The 12,631-nt window shown below is 52.7% G+C and overlaps 1 protein-coding gene across 5 annotated transcripts in view; it reads left to right on the forward strand.

Moving 5' to 3' along the window:
• Positions 1 to 12,631, forward strand: part of SNX29 (sorting nexin 29) — a 509,507-nt gene that overhangs the window by 451,308 nt on the left and 45,568 nt on the right. For 4 of the 5 annotated variants that reach the window (XM_027612456.2, XM_027612457.2, XM_027612455.2 and 1 more), the window contains one exon: positions 1,995 to 2,134. In XM_027612456.2, the coding sequence (XP_027468257.2) occupies positions 1,995 to 2,134 (140 nt within the window). Of the gene's footprint in view, positions 1 to 1,994; positions 2,135 to 9,937; positions 10,228 to 12,631 lie in introns of those variants that run through there. The other variant, XM_035722380.1, reaches the window with a different exon arrangement.

Here is a 12,631-nt window from a genome sequence, read left to right on the forward strand (position 1 = left end):
TGCCATCTCTGCGTGTTGCTGTAAGAGCATGCTGACTCCCTGCTGCAGAAACGGGGAAACCTCTGCCAGCTCCCCTGGGGCTGATGGGCTCCTTTGTTGTCCCGCCACGGCCTCTCAGGCAGGCCTTGCAGGCTTTTGTGCCGCTGAGCACTCAGGTCTCATGAGCTCCATGCGGCACTCACCTGGCACGTTAACCGACTTCCCAAGGAGGAGCTTCTCACTGCGCAGTGATGCGGGACTACAGAGCGGCCGGCTCTAGCACGGGGCCCAGGACCTGCTGCTCTCCCCGCCCAGCGCGCCCCCTCTGGGCAGCGGGGACCCGAGCTCCCCGCCCTGGGCCAGCCGTGCTCAGTGCTCTCACTCTCTGGAGGAGGGTCGCGCTGAGACAGCCGCGGGGGTGACTCTGGAAGAGACCTTGCTGGGACCCGGAAAGAGCCCCCGGGGGCTTGGCGGCAGCCGCAGCTCCATGACCCTTCCTCCGTCCTGGTGCTCCGGGAAGGCTGCCAGAGGAAACAGAGGATGCCCGGTGAAATTTGACTTTCAGATAAACGATGAATAATTTCTTAGTTCAAGTATGTCTCAATATTGTGTGGTACGTAGTTGAATACTGAGAAATTATTGAGTCATGAATTATTGAATATTGAGTTATGAATACTGAAAAATTATGCATTGTTTATCTGAAATTCAGCTATCACCCAGCATCCTGTAATTTTGTTTGCTAAATCGGGCAACACTTAAAGAATCTCCCTGCCGTGCTCAGGGCCTTGGCTTTGTGGGGACTCTAATCCCGAGATCAGGGCAGGTTCTGGGCAGGTTCTTGAGTGCCTGTGAGCGCAGCCGTGTTCAGCAGACTGTTGCCGAGCCCCTCCCGGGGACGGCTGTGTGCTGGTGGGGGCAGGGAGGAGTGCCCCACTCCGTCTCTGGGACCTCGTTCATGCACACGCAACCCAGACACTCTCGGCGCCACCACCTCTTCATCTGTCGTGTGACATGAGTCAGAGTGCGTCTCCTCTCACGCTCTCCTGAGGATGGGTGACCCCCTTCTTCCTGTCCTTGCTCACCCCATGTGGCTCTCAGAGTTTCCTGCCCCGCCCCCATGCTATCCAGGGTGCCTTTGTGGTAAGCCAGGACCCCCAGGGCAGAATCGGTGGGGCCCCTTATTTCAAAATTATTAAGGATGTCGAGCCGGGGACGGCAGACCATCACACAGGTCCGAGTTCTAGTGCCCTGCAGGCACACACATGTGGGAGGCCGGCAGTGCCGCCAAGGGCCAGGCAGACACGGGGGTGGAGTGGGGGGTGTGAGTGAGGAGGGTCAGGAGCACGGAGCCCTGGAGCGCAGAGGGCTGGAGAGACTGCATGGACCTGGGGGCCCGTGCCTGCCGCAGGAGCCCTGCTGCCCAGCCACAGCCTGGGGGGCCCTCTGCTGCCACGGAGCCTCGTGTTTGAAGAGGAGGTACAATTTGTTTATCAATAAAACCTTTCTTAAATAGCGGTGACTGATTCATATTTTGGAAAATTCCCATGTTGGCAAATTAAGCGTGGTCTCTGGAAGACAGCATTTAGTGGGATGAATAATTACTTTGGCCTGTGTGGTCCCTGGGTCTGTTGGTGTGTCCCACACAGGCCTGTGACCTCCACCAGCGACACAGCAATGAGCCTTGGGCTCATGGTTCAGTCCCCATCAGCATACTTGGCTCGCTGTAGGTGCTCCATACATAATGGCCACAGTTGTAAGACTTCATTCATTCGTGGGAACACACCGTGGGTGGTTGTGGGGACCCGCTGTGCCTCTCTTAGTAAGAATACCATGAGCATCTTCCCTGTTCTTCAGTGGGATGGCCCATATAAAGCCTAGACACCATTTGCACGTGGCAGTTACTCAGTCCACTAGCTGTCTGTCTGGTATGATGGATTGCTGTGTCTTCTATGGGCGGTTTTTGGATGGGCAAAGAGAGCATGCCTGAGCTTCCCTGTGTGTGTATGTTTTCTCAGGATGCCAAGTTTGTGGAGGAGCGGAGGAAGCAGCTCCAGAATTACCTGCGCAACGTCATGAACAAGGTCATCCAGGTGGCCCCCGAGTTTGCTGCCAGCCCCAAGAAGGAGACCCTCGTGCAGCTGATGCCCTTCTTTGTGTAAGTACGGTTCCCGTGGGCCCTCCACCCAGCACTTCGTCCTTCCCCTCCCCTGAGGTAGGCCAGCGAAGTGTGTGTGTGTCCTCGCCACGTTGGGGCCCAGGTGTTCCCGGAGCCGTGAGCCGGGATGCTGCGGGCCACGGAAAGGGCTTCGAGACCGCGAGTCTGCAGATGAGCATGGTTGAGCTGAGGTTTGCAGCTAAATGCAGGCCTTTGCGGTTTTGTACTTCATACCTTCTGATCAAAGGAGAGATTAATTTTCTCTGCAGCTCACAGAATGTTCCAGAACCAAATCGGTCTGTCACTCTTGCCTCAGTGGCTAATGGACACAAGGAAACATTCTCAGACTCCCACTGCTACTGACTTGTTATATTAATATGAAAATAATTTGTGACCTAACTTAAAATTAGGTATAAATTTCTTGTTCTTATATCTCATAAAAGTGAAAACGAAAGCCATTGGTTGACGTGTCAAGCACTTACAAAATCATTACCATTCAGAATTGTTAACACAGTGGATGTTGCTGTTTTTCTGACACTAAAGCTTTGCTCACAGTGGCATGCGGCACATTCTTTTTGCTTGCCCCGTGTGGTGCCCCTGTGTTTCCGTGCTGATTCCATGCCCCCTCTTCGATCCCATTGCTGGGGAACGTCTGTGCGGCACCTTGGGGCAGGTGGTCGTCACTTGGTGTCACTACTTGATCACTGATGAGTCCACTCTGTGCTGTTAAGTCTGTTACTAGCCTGACCCATTTATACCCTGGAATTGGGACTGAGGTGATGGAGCAGACTTGGTTTTTTATTGAGCCTTCAGATGCTATAGAACATAATCATATCATTTCTAGAATATTAGCATCATATGGACACGAGATGGAAAACCCCATATGGCAAACCTGTGGATCCCAAAAAGGGGATTGGGATTCGTTAGTTGAGAAGCACTGGTCTGGGTCTTTGTGATGGCTCAGGGTAAATAAGAGTTGCTTTGTAGTCTAGCTCTCGAAAACAGCACGTAAGGGCTTGGGGGCCTGTCCTCATTACCAGTGATGCTCTAACTTCAGACCAGAAGCTTACTTTGCTTGTGTCCGTAGGGGCGCCTTTGGGTCACACTTCCCGGCATTTCCAGGTTGAACTTCCAACCAGACAGACATTGGCCTGACTGCCCCTCTTACTGCTTGCAGCTTGCTTATGTTTTTCTCATTGTTTCAGGGCTTTTGTGAGAAGACAAAGCCTGTATTCTGCCTCGGGTAAAAGGCACCTTTTTTCCTGGATGCACCAGATGGGAAACTACATTTTTCTCTCATTTACTTGTGATGCTCGGGCCTTGGTTTCGCTGTTTTGAAAGCGCTGTAATAGCTCACAAGGGGAATTCCCATTTTCTAAAGGCAGCCCCCTGGCTGGGGTGCGTGTTGGAAATTAACCTGTCACCGAGTCCTGTGCGTTTGGGCTAAATTTTCTGATGATAACCGAGTTTGAGAGTCGGTCCTAAGACCCTGACGCAAAGCAAGGCTGCCTGCCCGAATCTGAGAGGGAGGAAAGACTGTTCAGAGCAAGCTGGTGTCCTTCCTGCCAGGTATGGGCAGCCCTGGCGTCTCTGGCTGAGTGTTTACCAAACATCAGCCTGAGGGATGGTGGAAACTGTACATTCACTGAGCATCTCAGTGTGTGGGGTAAGCGGGGCCGTGCCGGTTGCCATTCATCAGAGCTGTGAGAGAAACCTTTTGTGCCTAATTAGCACAGAGAACATAGGGTTTGATGTCACGGGCTTTAAAAAATACAAAGAATTTCAGTAAGAGACTGTGGCAGATGACACAGTATTGACACCAGACTTCTGAGTAAACACTAATCTAGACTCCAGTTGGGATTAAGCCACTTTTCCCCTTTGGCTTTCGTTGCAGTCCACATTACGCTGCCCTGTCCTCTGTCTTTTTTGAGTGAGTTGGGATTCCAGGTCAGAGCTTGCGGATCAGTTCATTTTGGGGCAATGGAAGATGAACATTGGCCAAATGCGTCCATGCTGGTGAATCTCCATATGGTAATTTCCTCTTTGTGTGTGCCTGCAGAAAACAGTGTGCCTGGCCTTGTGCTCGAGAGCTCGCCCTGAGAAATTCCTAGTTAAAAAAAACTCTCTTGTCTAAGGAAATAAACCCCACAAAGCATAATTATTCTTATAAATCTTGGCAGATTTCCTCAGCTCTTTCAAATGCCGATTTAGGATTCTAAAAAGCCCTTTTAGCTACTGAACAGAAATGAACTTACTTAAGGATGGCGTTGCCTGCCTCCTTTCATTATTGAGCACTTACTATAGGTATGAGTACGTGGCTGAGTGTTTCCCCTGCTTGATCTCATCCAGTCTTCCTGAGAACCTATGAGGTGGAACCTTACAAACTTGCCAATAACAGGGCAATTTGATAAGCTTCCCCTCAAAAGTGCTGAGGAGAGTGAGGCCCAGAGAGGTTACCTGCTGACCCCAGGGTTACCCAGCCAGCACGTGGGGAGCCCAGGCTATTTGGCGCCATATCCCATGTTTCGGGACAAACCTGCAGCCTGTGGATTGAGCCAGCCCCTCTGACCTGTTTCATTTGACCAGTCCAGTGGGCTTGTGTTATTTGTCTTAATTGAAGTGATGTCAACATCAAAATATTAGATGGTGTCAAAAAAAGAAAATGAGGTATCAGAATTGGTCATGTCCTATTATGGGCTGAACACTTGTGTCCTCCCAGAATTCCTATGTTGAAACCCTAACCCCAGTGTGATCATATTTGAAAGTAGGGCTTTAGGGAGGTCCTTAGGTTTAGAGGAAGTTATAAGGGTGACACGATGGGGTTAGTGCCCTTATAAGAAGAGAAAAGAGGCACTAGAGTTCTCTCTCTCCCCCCTCCCCCCATGTGCGGACACAGTGAAAGGCAGCCATCTACAAGCCAGGAAGAGAACCTTCACCTGGAACCCAATCTGCCTGCCCTTTGGTCTTAGACTTTTCGTCTCCAGAACAGTGAGAAATCACTGTGTATTAGGGCAGCAGGGGCGGATGAATCCCCACCCCAGCCCCTCTCCCTCAGCCTCCCTTGGCTGTAGTGGAACAGTGCTGGCCTGCCCTCACTGAGAACCACTGCTCCCGTAGTCTTCTGGACTCCGAGCAGCCCTTCCCTGGCTGTTTTTCTCGTACACTCACTTGCGTTACCTGCCTGGCCCCTGCTAGAGGCTTGAGTTTGCCGTCCTGCCTCTTACCCACTGCTCCATCTAGGGGGATGGGGGACCGGACTCTCTGTTACTCACAATGTGTTCCCCTCACACTCTGCTCCCACGCGTGTTCTACGAGGTGGTCCGCTACTGAACTTCTAAAGGTGGTCCTGTTCCATCTTGGGCGGGAGAGGGAAGGTGAGCAGGGGAATCGAAGCAAGTGGGTAGAATTTGCTCATTTTCCTTCATCAGTCTTCCTTAAAACCTTCAGGCTTGTGCAGCCTGGAGTCCAGTATCCAACAGGACCTGCTTTTGCACGCACGTTTCTGTGTCGTTTTTTCTCTTTAATGTGTCCGGATTTCACTGTGTTCTGCAAGGGGCATCATGGCTTCCAAGTATCTGCCATCTGCCCAAATCTGAGAGTCGAAAAATCAGCTGAATTCCCTCTCCAAATCTCTCTGCCTCCCGTTGTCTTCCTTGCCAATGCCAGCAGCAGTCTGAATTAGAAAGCAGGACGGTAGAAAGCAGGCCATTTCTTTTCCATTTTGAACTCTGTGTATCAGGTGGGGACCAGAATCTGCCCCCAAAATGGTGGGCAGATGAAGAGTGGCCCCCAGTAGCCGCCTCCTTCGGAGCCCCGTGTTGTTTGCATCCTCCTGGCATTCCAGGGAAAGGTGGGCGCCAAGACGTGGTGCGTGGCAGATGTTACCCCAGACACTGGGGGGAGGGCGGGGATGTCAGGTGCTCTTTTGAAAGCCTGTTAATGAGGGAGGCTTGGAATCCAAGAATTCAATCCACAGAACTGGACCACAAATCGGTGAAGGCTTAAATGATGTTGTGCTGTCATTTAGCACATTATTAAAATGTTTTCTGCAGAGTAATTCGTCCTTGGGAAATGCATCATGTTCTGCTGTTCCTGAGGGGACAGGAAAAGTTGCTGGGGGCAGAGGCTGGGGTCATGTAGGTCACAGCATAAATTCCCAACTGAATTTTCAGCAGAAAATATGGTCAATGTTTGCCCTCCACCATCCCCCCCCAATCTGCTGTTCCTAAAGCTGTTGGATGTATTTCTTGCTGAGCTTCGAGCTGCCATGTTCTCCCATTGAGCAGGGGTTTAGCTCAGGGAGGAAATGCCCCAGCCCTGCGCCACCAGGGAGACCCGGGGTCTCTGGTTGAGAGCTTTGGCTTTGCAAGTTGAGCATACCCCAGTTTGGCACCTTCCCAAATACCTGGTCTTGCATCTCCCCTTGGCTGGCTTCGCTGATTTACATCAGCTACCCGGGCCCTGAAAGGCAGAGGAGTTTGAGATCCCCAGTAGCCAAAAGAAAGGGCGGTGAGTTTGGAGTCCGTGATAGTCCCCAGCTCTGCCACGAAGGAGGATGTCGACCTCGGGCAAGGATTTGACCTCTGTGTCTTGTGTCCTAAAGAGTATAAAACAGGAAGAGTCGTACCAGGGTCGCTGACCTGTTGGGCTATTCAGTGAGGGCACGTGAGAGAACCCGCACAGTGTCTGTTCTGTGATGGCTGTTAATCATGAGACTCACAAGAAAGAGGAGGAGAGAATCCTCATAAAATCCCCATGGACATTTCTCTCTTTGTCTCTTCATGCAGCCATATGTCCATCTATCCCTACAAGTAAAAAACTGGAGGCCCAGAACATGTAAGTGATTTGCCCACAGTTCATCTGAATTATTCCTAAGGCCAGCCTCTCCATCCCTCCTTCCTCTACTGGGGCTCTCCCGCTCCAGACAGTGACTCAGGGCCTGGGGAAACCAGGTGCGGCAGCTGAGCTCTGGATCTTCAGGGAGGAGGAGAGGTCAGCCTGGGTCCAGGTGGCAGTGCCCTTCTGTAGGGGTCAGGCCTCTCCCCCAGAAAAGCACCCCGTCGCTTGGGAGCTCATTGCCATGGGCCTCTGCCCTGGGGGACCTGCTGCCCTGTTGCTCTCCTGGAGAGGTGATGGTGCAGTGCCATCTGATCCCCTGCAGCCCAGCCAGGCTCCTTCCAGGGCTCCTTTCAAGGGATGTGGAGGAAGTGGTCACCCCAGGGTGCTGGCCCTCCACAGCCTCAGGGCTCTGGCCCCAGGGGATGGGAATGAGTCCCTCCATTTGAAAGTGACAGGGGCACCAGCTCCTCTTCTCTGATACTCAGGTAACCTCCGTGTCCCCCAGGCATCCCACCACCCAGTGATCGGGTTCTCCCTCTGCCATCTCTTTCTGCTGGGTGGGCAGTGGGGCAAGGTCAGGTTCACAGAAGAAGCGGGAAGGGGAGGAGGAAGAGGGTGGTGCAGCTTTAACGAGTTCCAGAGAAAATGGGGGACGCTGGAACACCTCCAGAACAGCGCTCTGCTGGGTGGGCACATGGAATGTCCTTGTCGAAGGAGCCTGCATTCAGCAAACATTTTCATATGGTCACTGAAACAGAGCACCTACATAGTACTCAGCAAGCACTGGAGTTATTAGTAGAGAGCAAAACAGAAAAAAAGATTAAAAAAAAAAACACCTCTGCTTTTATGGAGTAGGGGAGTTAAAAAACAAACATATAGGCTGTCAAGTAATAAGGTCTTTGAAGACAGTTAATGCAGAGCCAGAGCCTAGATTTATACAGTGACGTTTTCCATCAGATGATCAGGACCTCAGGGGCCTCTCTGAGGGAAGATCTTACAAATTTCTGGGGGAAGGGTGTGCAGTTAGGGGGAAGTACAAAGGCCCTGGGGCAGATTGAGGCCAGAGTGGCCGGAACAGAGAGAACAAGGGAATGAGGCTGGCGAGCTCAATAGAGCCAGACCGTATGGGGCCTTGGAGGCCCTAACAATGACTTTGAGCTTTATTCTCAGTGAGTTGGGAAGCCACTGAAGGGTTTAGAGCAGGGGTGCGATAATGACCTGGTTTGCATTTTTAAAACTTCACTCTAGATGTGCGAGAGAGAATAAAATTGGAGAGGGGTAGGTGGCAAGGCTTTCGTTAGGGTCTGGGCGGGAAGAGTTGGTGTCTTGGCCAAGGTGATGAGAAGGGCAGGCGAGGAGTGAATGGACCCCGGTGTGTTTGAGGACGGGCTGTCAGGTATGAGAGTCCGGGATGACACACCCAGCATCCCGCCAGGCCAGGCAGATGGAGAGATGCCCCAAGTCTACTCCGTGTAGACCATCTCTGTATTCAAGTCAACACACGTTTATTGAGTGCCTCCTCTGTATAGGCCCCTGGGCTAGCAGAGAGGTTGGCAGGGGTATTATACAGATGACTAAGACATGGACCTGGTCTCGGGGGCATGTATGGGGCATGATATTACCAGGCCACGTGTCTTTCATTCATTCATTCAATAGGAGCTTGCAGCGTGCCTCATCATATTCACACTGCCCGGTTTGTATCCTGGCTCTGCCACTGATGGGCTGTGTGGTCTGGAGGAAGTCACAAGCTCTCCCAGGCCTCAGTGTCTTCATCTGTACAATGGAGGTATTCGTAGCTCCACCTCATGGGGGGGGCCTGAGGGCGCCACGAGCGCGTCTGTGTCAGGCCCTTCGAACAGCGCCTGGCGCATAGTAAGCATGTACTTGTGGAACTATTTTTACCAGCAGAAAGGAAGCACGGGGGAAGGAGAGTCTGGGGAGCAGACGTTTTGGAGGAAGTGATAAACTTAAGGTATTAAAAAAAAATGAAAAGCTACAGAAAGATAGGAGATCAAGAAGTAAACGTCACTCGACTGAGTATTGTGGAGACCACCCCCCGTCCCGTGATCAGCGTCAAGCTGCTTTTGTAATCTTGTAGAAATTGCTAATACTTAGTAAGTCGGAGCCAGATTCTACGCAGAGTTCTGTAGTTTGCCTTTTTCATTGACTAAAGCTGGCTCATTCCTGGCGAAAGCCACATAGTATCCACTTGCAGCGCCTGTTTGATAATTTATTCCGCCCTTGCTCTCTTGGAACATTTCAGAGGTTTCCAGACTTTTCTCCCTCCAACAGTGTTGCCGGGAATGTTGCAGTAGGTATACATTTCAGCACAGAGGTCTGTAGGATTGATTTTTAGAAGCCATTCTGGTTCAGAGGGCAGGTGCATTTAAAAATTTTGACAGATGTCACTAAACCCCACCCTCTTATGCCACTTTGATATGCAGAATTTTGATAGGCGCAGAAGGGGAAGATGTTCTTTTCGCTGTACCCAGAGAACAGGGGTTGGCTCCTGCAGTCAGGATGCCCCAGAAAGCAAGGCTGGGACCTGGGGTGGAAGGTCTTGAGGGAGTTTCTGTCCGGGTTTCTGGAAGGGGTGCCCGTGCAGGCCTTTGGGCTCAGGTCTGTGCTTTCGGAAGACCGTGCCGGCAGCTGGGGTGGCGGGGAGTGGAGCAGTGAGGGATGGCAGGGTGCTTTCATGGTAACCCAGAGAAACAGTGGGTCCTGGACCGGATGGTGACCAGTGTTTGAGGATGACTGTCTGGGCAAATGATGTGGCCAAGGGGACAGAAGAGAAGCCCATGTGGGAGCAGATGAGGGGAAAACCAGGCGCTGGATTTAGAAGCTAGTCTCTATGGGGTCCTGAAGGTGAGTTGGGAGCCAGGTAAAAGGCTGGGATGCGTGTCTCCAAGGATTGCACTTGCTGAGCCTCGCATCAACTGGAAACTCCTTCCTGGCATCTCTCAGGAAACCTGCATATTCACATCTCAAGAAAAATCCGTCAAGAAATCAGGAGAAAGCATTGCAGTTCTCTTCTGGAAATTTCAAGTGCCGTAATCAACATCGCGTGTGAAGGGATCCACAGCGAGGAGGCGACGGAAAACCAGGAAGGGCTGACACACAGAGGTGGTGAAGGTCGACATTTCCAGGAACCAAGGCAGGAACTGCTAGGAGAGAAATGGTCACGATCGAATTAGTCAGGCTTGGTTTTAGCTGCTGCCACACTTTAAGTGTGTGTTCATGGCTCCGTCTGCTGCAAACAATGAGTCATTCTTGCAAATAAAATAAATACTAATAACCCTATGTGCACAGTATACTTGATGTGAATGGTCTTCTCAGAAATAAGTTTTGGAAGCACAGTGAGAGATTTCGACCCCTAGTCCTGTGTGGTGCTGCCGACCTTGGTGGGGGCATTGGCACGCTGTGTTCTTACAGGAACGGTATCCAGTAGTGCGCACTGGTGTGGTCCAGCGTTGGGGTGTTCACGTGAGGCTGCAGTTCTTTATAAAAACCAACAAACTTCCCGTGTCTTATTTAGGGAAGCAATCTTTTTAGATTTCCAAAGTAATAAACAGCACAGAGAACGTCAGGAATGTTTGAGGAACAAGTTGTGATTTGGGAAATTGCCAAGAATGCCCAGGAAAGGCTCTCAAACCCTAGAGAGTCCTCTCCTGCAGGAATTGGGGAACCCTCCTTGGGAGACAGTCTCCTGACACAAACTTGGCACTGGTCACCGCAGACGTGGGGAAGGGTGCCCAGCGAAGCGGGAGAGGAGAGGCGGTGACAGCGAGGGATGGACGTGGGGGACGGGGCAGGCCCTGTGGGGCCGGCGAAGCAGCAGGAGGGGGAGGCACAAAGCTGGGTCAGGGTCATGTTGCCCAGAGAAGCCTCCCTGCGCACACAGGAGTTGCAAAATGAGCCCCAAGTCCCGGAGCAGGAAGAATAGCAAGCTGTCCTCTTTGTTTGCTGCCAAGTTGGCCGCGGACCCACAGAGCAGGTGATTCGGCACAGCTGGGGTGGCATCCCTGTCACCCTCGCCGGGGAGAGTGGAGCGAACGCGCCATCCAGGGCAGCAAAGGGGAAGCGGCACCTGCCCCCGCCCAGCCCGCCTGTCGCGCCTCCAGGTGGGGCCGGGGTCCAGCTCCCCAGCTCTGCGGGGAGATGTGGCACCTCTGACAGGCCTCTCTGGGCAGGGGCCAGGCTCTGGGACTGGCGGCGGTCTGGGGTTGAGGAGGGCCCTTTGCGGTGGTTCCGCACAAGGGGGGAGTTGCTTCTGATGCAGAGCACTTCACATGTAGTTCACAGCTTCCGCCTGGAAATTCAGTGATGGGCACCCCTCTTCAGGAGCCATGCCCTTTGCTGCTGGAATAACCTACATAGAGGCCACTGGGGCTCGCGGAATCTTTGGCCCCTTTTCTGCTGCGTCCCAACAAAGCACCAGCACAGTCGGGGTAAAGCACTAACGTGCCCCCCCCACCCCAAGTTCACAGGGGACCCCGAGCAGGCTTGTATGGAGGAGAAAGTCTTTCCCGCCACAGCCTTTGTCACTGTTTTCACCTCCACACCTGCCCCGTCATTATGACCCAGGTGTGTTGTTTGGGGGCAGAGGCAGTGTGCCTCTGGGACGGACACCCTTAATGGGTGGGCAGCTCCCTCCCGACTTGTTTCTGTGATCTCTCAGCATCTTGCTTCTTGATGGCACCTTCCCCCCAACCCGAGAGCAGGAGAACGAACGTCCCCAAGTTTACCCCTACCGACTGAGGGATGATGGCAAATTCAGATGCCTGTAGGTCCAGGCAGGTCACTTAAGGGAGAACGCCCTTGAGGTGTGACCTCAGGGAGGGGTGTGGGTCCCATCTGAGAGGGTCAGCCGCTGCTCTCCCTGGGCGGTTATTAGTATGTGGATCTGCAGGTGGCCAGATCTTCGAATTCTCCAGAGGGCAGAATCCCTTCTCTCAGTATAAAAAATCTGATTTTGAAATTAGCTGTCAACTAATTTGGGTGGGGGCTGCATACAGCCCGTTGTTTCTCAAAAGGCTTCCAGGGCAAACAGGATCTGCGTTAGACGAAGCTGCTGAGCACAGGAAGAGACGCAGGGTGGAAGGTGGTGGTCACTCCTTTGATCCCAGGGGACGATGATGACCACATACTGACCAGGGTCGCTCTGACAGCTAGCCCTCAGGACACGGCAGCCCCCGCCATCCTGACAGGGGTGCCCTCGGCGACAGGCCATCGGAACAGTGCACAGGCGGGAGGAGCCTGCTCGCATCCAAGTGCAGCCCGTCAGCCCCGCCCCCTCCCCGTGTGGCGGGTTCTGGACCCCCAGGGAGGGCTCCGCGACTGGTCGTGTGTCCGACTCTGGCGGGCAGACCGCCTGCCTGAGCCGTCCCCCTCTTGTCTTCGGCAGTTCTTTCTGCTTCTCGTCGTCACTGCGAGCCTCTCGGGCAGGGCCTGTTGACCTGTAGAAAAGGAACACAGCCAGTCATGATGGGGTTTTCTTTCTAGAAGCTCACGAAGAACGGAGGGTCCCGGGAGGGCATTTGGGTCTTTTGCTGGGAATTGGTCATAGGTTATGAGGGTTGAAAAGGAAGTCTGGTATTTTCACCTGCTAAGTTCAAGAAACAGCTCTTGGTCACAAGTAAAACTTGCCTCAAGAGGTTT

Source organism: Zalophus californianus, chromosome 10, assembly GCF_009762305.2.
Source record: "Zalophus californianus isolate mZalCal1 chromosome 10, mZalCal1.pri.v2, whole genome shotgun sequence".
NCBI lineage: Eukaryota > Metazoa > Chordata > Mammalia > Carnivora > Otariidae > Zalophus > Zalophus californianus.